This window comes from Glycine soja, chromosome 6, assembly GCF_004193775.1.
Source record: "Glycine soja cultivar W05 chromosome 6, ASM419377v2, whole genome shotgun sequence".
NCBI classification, from domain to species: Eukaryota; Viridiplantae; Streptophyta; class Magnoliopsida; order Fabales; family Fabaceae; genus Glycine; species Glycine soja.
In genome coordinates, this window is record NC_041007.1 from 5085099 (window position 1) to 5095896 (window position 10798).

At 31.6% G+C, this 10798-nt stretch overlaps 2 protein-coding genes across 2 annotated transcripts; both read left to right on the forward strand.

The window, feature by feature from the left end:
* Positions 1-815: 815 nt before the first annotated feature.
* LOC114414953 lies at positions 816-1858 on the forward strand. Its single transcript, XM_028379412.1, has one exon. The coding sequence runs from the start codon at positions 933-935 to the stop codon at positions 1578-1580; it is 648 nt and encodes a 215-aa protein (XP_028235213.1). The 5' UTR covers positions 816-932; the 3' UTR covers positions 1581-1858.
* A 130-nt stretch (positions 1859-1988) lies between these two features.
* LOC114414956 lies at positions 1989-3536 on the forward strand. The gene is made up of 2 exons (XM_028379413.1): positions 1989-2217; positions 2964-3536. Exons 1-2 carry the CDS (start codon positions 2092-2094, stop codon positions 3138-3140), a joined length of 303 nt encoding a protein of 100 aa, XP_028235214.1. The 5' UTR covers positions 1989-2091; the 3' UTR covers positions 3141-3536.
* The last annotated feature ends 7262 nt before the right edge of the window (positions 3537-10798 follow it).

Sequence of the window (10798 nt, forward strand, 5' to 3'; positions counted from 1 at the left end):
CTTTAAGGAAAAAGGAAATAAATATAAAAATTTGAAAGATATTTTGAAATATAGTTTCAAGTAATGTCTAAAAAAATATTAAAAGTTAAAAAAACTTGTTTATATTTAATAAAAACATTATATGAATTTAATAATCACTTAAAAATAGTATATATTTAATATATATTATATGAATTTAATTAGAATATATTAATAATATCTACACTAAATATTAACTTTTATAATAAATACATTTATTTATATATGATAAGATTTTAGAATAAGTATACTGTATATTATAAGTTTACAGGTGTATAAAAATTTATGAATATCTGTGTTTTGGTCTTCATTGTCAAAACCTAACCCTAAAAAATTAGGGAAGTAAAGAAGAAGGTTTGTGTGCGAAGCAACCTTGCCGGCGCAGCAAGGTAGGGACCCCGCGGTTATTTACGAAAAGTACTGGGAGAATAAAAGCAAAGGAAAAAATAAAGTAGGGAATGGTATAGGGCACTATTATTACCGACAAGGAAGTGGCTTTCTGGTACATTCGCGTTCGACCGTTTCCCTATAATCCTATACGTGTCAGCCTTTACGCTTTCCTAGGTCCAACGCTCCACTCTCTTTTCTATCGTTTTAAGCAGTCCGCGTCACACCAACCGTTGGATCAGAATCCTAACCATAACCCCGCTCCTTTTCTACGTCTTGTACAACCCAACCAACAATTAACCCTGGTTAAGTTAACTAACTCCAGTCCCCCCAGGTCGAAAAAACCCCCTACCCCTTTGGCTAATCACGTTTCAGCCTCTCACGCCCCCCATCTTTATAACCGGCATCCGAGACTCGCTAGGTTTGCCAAACCAACTCCCCAAAGGGGACCTTAGAGAGCAATCTTCTACCTTCTCTCTCCTCTCTCTCTCTCTCTCTCTCTCTTTTGCTTTTATTATTCTCTTTCAATGGCTTCATCCTCTTCCAGAACAAAGTCTAGTGGACCCGTTCTACGCTCCCTCTCACCCTCCACCAGATTCTGCTCATACACCACTTCCAAAACTCCTTTCTCTTCTCCTTCATCGGCCTTCGCTTCCTCCACAAGCTCTGGCTTTTCGTCTTCATCCTTCTTCAACCAGCCACGTCAGCATCACGCTCACAGCCATCACCGTGCGGCATCGCCCACCCGTGTCAATCTATGCAGCCCCGCCCCTCTCTCCTCTGCCGTCCGGTTCTCAATCGATCCACGGTCCATATCTCCGAACCGGTCCATCTCGAACCAGATCATCACGACGAAGAACAACCGTCCGATCTCTGGCCAGAAGAAGACGTGTATGTGCTCCCCTACGACGCACCCTGGGTCCTTTCGATGCAGCCTCCACAAGAACATAGGAAGCAGCAACCACAACGCCGATTCGTACCCTTCGAACCGGCTCAACATGCGTAGATCCGCTATGAAGAACTCGCTGGTGAGAATCGGAGGCGTGGAGGGCGAGTGGGTGAAACGGGCCCTGACAGCACTCATTCGTCCCAGTTCGCATCAACAGAGGAGGAGAGCGGGGTTCGAGCCCAGGCCCAGTCGTCTCTCTGTCATGTCAAAGGCCCAGGATCTATGATTTTTAAAGAAAAGAAAATGTTTTTTTCTATTTACAGCTTGCAGGTTGTTCTTGATTTTACTGGTTTATATTCCATACCACCCCTGGCGCCCTTATCTGCCGCCAGAGTTGGATTCCGGCGAAGCGGCTGGGAGGCAGTGGCGAGTCCTCTCCGGCGAGTTTTGATTTCGTCGTCTGGAGCAGAATGGTGAAATTCGCATAGATCTTTGACAATGGACCTACACAAAATTGCATTTTGTACATAAATTTTGCTATGGAAGCAGAGTTTGGACCCCTTTTTTTTATGCCTTCTGCATATTTTGATTACAGTGAACATACATACACAAAAATCCTACATCTCAGGCTTAATTTGGGACATAAAAATTCCTCTCATTAAATTAATTAAAAATTGGAATTAAAATTGAAACCTAAAATTAGTTTATTGGTATTTGAGGATTCCGTTGTGGATTAATTAGCGTGACCCGTTCCGGTTCTGTTTGCAGCGTCATTGAATTTGTTATACTTTCCGTCAATGGCCGCCGTTTGCATTTGGCTTCTGGGTGGTTCCGTTCCGTCGTTTTGGGACCGTTCCGTTACCCGTGACGCCGTTCACTATCTCTCCGTTACGTTCGTCCAGTTGCTTTGCGTGTGGTGTCAGGTATTTCCATTCAGTCATTCTTTATTTTTTGTTATTATTTATTTTGTTTAATTGCAGTTTGGTTGTGCAGCTGGACTTTGGAATTGGAATATTGAATTCTTGAGTTCGAAACTTGCATACTTAAATATTAACAAGAGGCAGAAATAATTGACATATTTAGATACCCTATGGCCTATGCACGAAGGAGGACTCTTTCGCATGATTTCGGAAACAGGACAAGAGGAAATAAACAATATTGAAAAACATTACATTAAATAAAATTCATTTAAGTGAAATAATCCAATTTTAAGAGTATGCATGAAGGAAGGAACACAATGTCGTATGAATTCGAAAACAAAATCCCAATAGTAAAAGAAAGAAGATTTCAAAGTTGGAAACTTTGATTAAATTCAAAAAATATCTGGTCAGGAATTTGTTCATGAAACAGTGCCAGCTAGCTGAGCAGCTGGCCATGTGCTTTGCGATTCATTGCCTCTTTCAGAATATAATAGTGATGCACTATAATTTTGGTAGATATACATTTAAATCACTCTTCGAAAGGGTTTTCAATTAAAAATCATTAAGATTATTGCATTTAATATTTGAACAACTCACAACGTCAAAAATAAAATATTGAACTACTCAATAGAAAAAGAAAACATTAGTATTTGCAACTCTTCTCTTTAAAATTATGCTTGACTGATTAAACTGAAGTTATTTATTTGTGGTGACGTTATAATGTTATTATCATTCTGCCCAATTCGAAGGGTTCCCGAAACCAGTGGCGGATGAGTGTTTTAAAAGGATGGGCACAAGCACAACTCACAAGTGGCTTACACCCGACGCATACTGGACTGCTAGTTAGATTAGATCACACGTCATTTACACTACTTAGGTGGATTAGTAATGGACCAGCCACGCGTCAAAGCCAGACCAATTGGTGATGGAGTTTTGATAGTTAAATTTCATTTAACCCAGACTTAATAATATATAAGAGAAGTTAAATTTGATATATTAATATAACATTATATTTAATTAAAAACATAAAATTTAAATTTAAATATATTTATTAAAATAAAGAATATAGATACCATAAAATATATAAAATAAAGAGAGAGAGAGATAGTTGAGGTTAAATAGAAGATGAGAATAAATATAACAAAGTAGTGACTAGTGAGAAGTTTTGAGAATAAAAGGAATAAAACATTTTTTGACAAAATATAAAGATCAAGTGGATATGTTTCTTTAACACTAACGGTTATAGATAATTATAAGATATTATTTAGTTTAATTGTTAATGTATTATTATTATAATTTTAAGATGTGAGATGTTTACTATCTACCAGACTTGCGGGCCAATAAATTATCGTTTTGCTTCTGCCCCCAATATATTTCGTCCACTGACAGGTAGGTCCTAAATAGTTTGGAAGAAGACTTGAGCCATATCCAGATAATTATGACCTTAGGCTTAGTTTGAATCGGTGATGATACTATTACTAGCTGGGTTGAGATCGTTAAAATTTATAAAGCTGGAGTTTAATTTGGTATATGCGCTGTGGCATTTGGTATCACTGAGAGGCACTAGCTAGAAGCCTCGTACGTGTCTGTTTTGTGTTCACTTGTCCTTGGATATTTTCATTAGTAAGACTAAGGGCATGCCACGATCACTGCTATTTGAATTCATACATAGCAAAAACACTGACAGAGAATTCTGTAGTCGGTTGAGAGTCACAGAAGAATCTTGCTTACACAACTGCCTTATGATTCATGCCTTTATAAGGTAAATGTATCTTCCATAAAAAAAATACTATATGGTTTGGATTTTAATTTTATGAATTCCACCACGATTGTAAAGCGTCCTAGAATCTTCACCAAAAATAAAACAAAATAAAGCGTCATAAAGAGTTTTGGAACTTACACCATCAATATTCAAGACATTATACTAAAAGATTACATACCATCATAAGTAATGAAATAATTAATAAGAAGATCAGGGCGGCCTGCTGCTGGTGAGTGAGACTCAGCAATTTGTTTTTGAGTTTAATGCGCGGGCACGGTGATAGTGTGAAACTATATTTTAAGTTAATTATTAATTAACAAATTTATCATATGATAAGTTAGAATTTGATTTGTATAAAAAAATTTACGTTTTTAATGTATAACCATTTTTCTTGTTGATTTTGTCATCTTTGAAATAAATTTTGAGTGAAATCTTTTTATTTTTAATGATAAATTTATATGGCGGATATTTTTTTTATCAAATATAAGTAAAATTTAACTATTTTGTACTATTTTTTCTCAGTAATTTTATTTTTAATGATTCTTTTTATACCCATAATATTATTAATGTGAAATATTTATCAAATTTATTGATAACTAAATTCTATCAGAAAAGATGATTAACCACTCGTCTCAGCTATAAAACTCGAATTTGAGCTCTTAATATTAAATTCTAATAAACATTTTAAAAAAATATGTTTTAAATGTAATAAATAGAATTAATAATATTAATTAACTTTCTTAATTGTCATAAAACTTAATTAATTTGAGTGTATGACTTTTTCGCTTTGTAAAAATCAATGACAAATATTTGTTTTCCCTAACTCTTTAATATTACCTTTCGACCAGCCTTGGAAAATAAATATTTTAATAACACAATTTATTTATAAAAGGAAGGAAGTAAAACAATTTGTTGCATTTAGTGCACTACTTATTTACTTCTTGAATTTCATTTTTTTTTTCTTTTTTACCACACTCTTTTTATGATATAATGTATTAATATTGGTAAAGGCTTCTAGACGAAAAGAAAAATTGATGATTTTCAAAATATCCTAACATGCATTCATCATTTACACATCAAAGCCAGTAAACTAATGTACATTAATTGTTTAGAGATAAAATATTCTAAAGCTCATTCATAAAATTGTACACATGTATACTTAAGCGCAAATTTATTTAATCTTCATTATTATCCTAATACCCGAGATTAAATCAGGGAAAGATAAAAAGAACGCATAGGCATAAGAAGAAAATGCAGTCTCTGCATGCTTTTGTCGTTTATCTGGTCTCATCTCTTGCAAAGTAGTACTGTTATATAGGAGTATTTTTTCTTTTCTTTTGTAAGCACTACTGTTAAATGTTACTAATACTTATTAGCTTGTTAGATCTCACGTTTTTCGTCTAAATTAATCGAGCTGTTTACTGCTTTTTTTTTATTCTCAAAGTTAATTATACATTAATTTTGAGAAAAAAAATCGGTAGTATTAATTCTCAACGTGAAATTTATAATTTTTTAAAAAATTTATATTTATACTTTAAAAATTTATATTTTATTGTTTAAAGAAAATTGTTTTTCTAAATTCACTTTATTATATAGTTATCAAAGACTCAAACATAATGTTTTTAACAGCCCTTTATAATAATTCTTTCAAAAATTGACGTTAAAATCTAAAATAAATAAAGCTTTAGTTCTATGCAACATTGAAGTGATTGAACCCATAGGATTTGGTAGCAAGATGCTCAATTTCACATGGTTGAGCACCATCACTTGTATCAGATTCATTGTAACGCGTATTAATAGTTCAAGCCTTACCCAGATATACCCGACTGAAAAGTCTTTTAAAAATCCAATCATACGCAAATAATTGTTCAATTTTGCGCGTACTTGATGCGCATCTGTAGCTCATATATACCATATAGATTAATTCGGCAAAAAGAAAAACCCATATAGTATACATTCAATATGGTACAACAACTTTAAGCAAAAAAATAGAGTACAACAACTAAATCAGCTAAATAAACGAATCTGTACATTATAGGTTACCACACATTTATATAAAAATATATGGAATAATGTATAAGATAATTAAAGGAAAAAAAGAAACCATAGCAGTAGCACATATGGTCATTATTTCCCCACCAAAGGTAGAGGAGTAGAGGACACATGTCCCATACCTGAAATGCCATTTGAATTTTGAACCATGAATTAGCCTCTCATAATAACATCTTCGCCCATGGCTCTTGAAGTTTCTCGGGACCTATAATAATGTTCTGTATAAATATGTTTGCTATTAAAGAGTTCCATTTCCATTTAGATACAGGGGAATATGTTAAAACTTTACTCAATATTTTTGGGTCTGCAGGGGGGGAACATGTTAAAACTTTACTCAATATTTTTGGGTCTGCTATGAGTGAATTTAGCATCACATCCTGAAGTTTTAAGAGTGTTTTTTTTATTTTTTTTATAACTTTCTAAGTAAACATTTCAAATTGGAAGGATGTAACTAATTTTAGATGACCAAGCTGTTGTTGCATTGCAGGACAGGTTATCCACAGCTTTGACTCAACCAATGGGATTTGTGACGAGTGGATAGTAGTAAATTAGCAGAGTGGAATATTTGACATGTGAGGGAGAGGGAGGGAGTGGACCAACTAATAAGACGAATACAAAAGCAACGAATGAGGGAGGGACAAGTGGCATCTTTGGCCACAAAAAATTGTCCAGAGGCAATAAGCTAAACCTGTTGTGGCCCCTTCAATATTCAGTAGATACCAGAAGTTAATAATTGTGTGCTTGCACTTTGCTCCTTGCTGTAATGCACGCACGCAATTATTTAGCTGGCGAACAAATGTTTTTATAATAATTAACTTAAAATTTATATTTATTATAATTTCTGATTGATAACAGTATAAAGAAATTTATGCTAACATTTATTGAACTCTTAAGACCATTTTTTTTTAAAGCAAGTATATAACTCTTTTCTTTTATGTTGTCCACGATTAACTTATTTAGTAGATATACGTACATTTCTACCATGACTTCTCATTGTTGACTACACCCTAGTGTTTAGAGGATATATTCTTTAGCCTTGGTCAAGTCTGGCGTCCGTGGTTTAGATGGCGACGTATGGATAAAGGAATGTCAACTTGGCTGCATGATTTTTATTTTTTTTTTGTATTCACTTGGCTGCATGAATTTTCCTTGCAGTAGGGAGTAGGACACCATCCTCGCTAAGTGGCTAACGCCCAATGGGCCAATGTGAGCATGGCAGATTTGATTAGGGGAATTTCTAGAGGCACCCAGCAACACAGTGATCCGCATGACTCATACGGATTGACGATCATGGATCAATGATCTGTACGAGTTTTTTTTTTACAGATTATCAATCCATAGGTTCATACGGATTGTCAATCCGTATTGGGCCTACGGATTCTCAATCGTGATTCATAAGATTTTTTTTCTCAAATTAACTGAGCTAATAGACACATGTTATAAACAAAGAGTGTCGTTATATATAATAGACACAAAAATTATATAATGAGTTTTTCAATATATAAAATATATTTTTTAAATATGTTTAAAATTTAATAATCTTGTACTTTATAATGCAAAATCAACTATTAATTTAGTTTTTTTATATAAAAAAAAACAATACCCATTAAATCTAATAATCAACTACTAATGATGTAAATTATAGTTGAAAGACACGTAAAATTCTAAAATATATATTGTTTGAAAATAAAGTAATACATTTTTACAAAAAATATCCTTAATTTAGTATCAATTCTTAATTATTAGTTTTTTAAAAATTGTTTACAAAATTTCTGGAACTCCACAAAAGTAGGGTCTTAACGACCCAGTTTATATACTATCGTGATAGTAAAAAAAAATTAGAAAATTTTTATTCATCTGATTTATTTACAAAATTTGATAATTAAACAAATTTGATATTTAATTGAATGATGTATTTAGATGCTTTTTATAGCAATTGATAATTAAATAAATTTGATTTTTTTACATATGTAAATACTTATTAAACCTATGATTTTTATTTATAATTTATATATGTAAACAAATTAATTATTAGATAAAAAATAATCATCATAAAATTTATTATGTAAATTTATGTGTACGTTAAATATAAATTAGAAATTTTAGTATTATATATAGCGATACTATTTATTTATAACATAATTTGTCTATTAACTTAGTTGGTTTGAGCATACTATTTATTTATAACATAATTTGTCTATTAACGTGATTGAACCATGAATTTTAAATTAAATATGGGTCACGTACGGAGGTCCATTACGGATTGACAATCCATAAAAATAAAAAACTCATATAAATCGTCAATCCATGAAAAAGTAAAGGACATTTTTACCCTTTCATTGTATTGCTGGATATCCCTAGAAATTCCCTTTGATTAGAGTCAACACAAACACAAGAAAATGAATAAGGTTACATAAGGAAAATGGTGTTTGTTAACTTTTATTTTCTTTCAAAAGAAAGTAATGCCTTTTTATTTTTTTAAAAATAAAAATCAAAACAAACATAATTTAAAAAGGGTTAAATATGTTTTTTTAACAATGATGATACTAAGGTTTGCACTTATGACATCATGTATTTTATTTCAACCTCCCACCACTACGTCAACCTTAATGAGTTTAAATATGTTTTTATTTTCACAGTTTTTGTGTTTAAAACTTGATTTCTTCATTCCTCATTTTGAGAATTTGACCAGTTTTCATCTTTTAAATAACAATTTTAGGTTAAATGTTGACGTCGCTAATAGATTGGCATCTTATTGTTTGTTGAGTGTCTTTCTCTATTTCATGTGGTCTAACACTATCATGTCACAATAACTAAAACCTAATGTCTACCTTTTAAAGGAACTATTTTTTTTTTTTTAACTTTTACATTTTAAAGAGACTAAAATCAAATTAAGTAGTCTTAAAAGAAAACTTATTGTCATTTTATGATGAGTCTACGACTTGGTCTGATTTTTTAAAATTTATATTTATTTCATTTGTGTGCAATTAAAACATTATTTTACTATCAACAAGTTGTTAGTTTGAGTAATATTGATCTTAGTCTCATTAAGTAAAATTTTGGGTGCAAGCCCTCTAGATGAAAATTAGAAAGGAAGACCCCTCCAAAGGTGTCAACTAGGTATTTCAACAAAAATTAGTTATCAACAAAGATAACGGTGAATATTCTATATTAATAACATGGTTAACAAAAAAAATTATTTCAATATAAACAATATACTTCAACGTTCTTAAATATAATATTCTTTTAACTGATTCACACTCTTTAAGAAAATTGATTAATTTAGTTAGTAACAATAAATTTAGTAGCAATTTTTATTATTTTTTCGAAATTATCCTTAAAAATATTAGGACTCATCATCATTCTCTTTTCATTTAATTACTCTTTACCTAATTAATGATTTTATGATAGTCTTATCCTCCAATCCTTATAAGAGTAGAGAGAGAATGCATTTATCTTTTTAACACATAACATTTATTGTAAAGTAATTAAGAATACTTTGTTAAGAAAAAAAATAATGTAAAAATAACTTAAAAGAGTCTTATTAAAAAGCACAAATACTTTTTTTAAAAAAATCATATTTAAAGATAGAGGAAATATACGCTTAAAAGTTAGTAAAAGATAAATAATTTAGAAAAGACAAACAAATTTTCTGAGTAAGATTGTGCATAAAAGGATTAATAATAAATTTTGACAGCAATTAAATACTTATTTTTTATACCAAAATATAAAGTGATGTTTTATTTTATTTTAGGGGCATACGTAAATGATTATAATTTTGGGCTTATTTCAACCTCCAGGGGATCATGTTGGGTTATGGCCGATGGGTATAGATAATAGCCCATTAAGGGGTTGTTGCTTGGGGCACCCAGCATTTTTGTTAGGGGCACCCAATAACCCGGGTGGAAGGGCAAAAATGCCCTTCACCCTTTCCTACAAAAGTCAAATAGTGACTCGTCCGTATAAGTCACTATTCAATTTTTTTTTGTACTTTTCCTCCTTCCGTTCCGTGCCTCTGTGACCTGCCATTCGTGGTTCCGCTGCTGCTGCTATTGTCGCTTTGACCGTGTTGTGTTGTTGCTGCTTCTTCCTTCTTCTTCTCCTTTGAGGTAAGTTATCTTTCTTTTTCTGTTGTTGTTGTTTGTTTGTGGTTGTTACTGCTTGTTCTCCTTATTGATTGCATTTTTCTTGGTGTTTACTGCATTTGTCTTCTCCTTCATTGGTGTTTTCTGTGTGTGTTCACTGTGTTTTTTCTTAGTGTTCTGCAAAAATGAGGCATACAGATTGGCAATCTGTATGGTCTATACAGATTGTCAATCCGTATATGATTTTTTTAAAAAAATTGTGATTTTTGTTAATTAAAAGCCATATAGATTGTCAATCTGTATGACTTTTTTTTTAAAAAAAATTCGGTTATACGGATTGGCAATCCGTATGGCTTTTTTTTTTTTAAAAAAAATTCATCATACAGATTGCCAACCGTATACCTTTCTTTTTTTTAAAAAAAAGTCATACGGATTGCCAAACTGTATGGCTTTTTTTTTAAAAAAAAAATTCATCATACAGATTGCCAACCGTATACCTTTCTTTTTTTAAAAAAAAAGTCATACGAATTGTTTTTTTTTTTAAAAAAAAAATTGTCATACGGATCCGTATGGCTTTTTTTTAAAAAAAAAAAAATATGTCTTATGGATTAGCATTCCATATGGCTCATACGAATTGGTAATCCATAAGAGTTTTTTTTTTAAAATTATTTTTTAGAAAAAATAG

Coding starts and splice junctions, on each gene's coding strand:
- LOC114414953 (XM_028379412.1), top strand. CDS start 933: ATGGCTTCATCCTCTTCCAGAACAAAGTCTAGTGGACCCGTTCTACGC.
- LOC114414956 (XM_028379413.1), top strand. CDS start 2,092: ATGGCCGCCGTTTGCATTTGGCTTCTGGGTGGTTCCGTTCCGTCGTTT. Junction 2,218..2,963: donor TGCTTTGCGTGTGGTGTCAG/GTATTTCCATTC, acceptor CCCAATTCGAAG/GGTTCCCGAAACCAGTGGCG.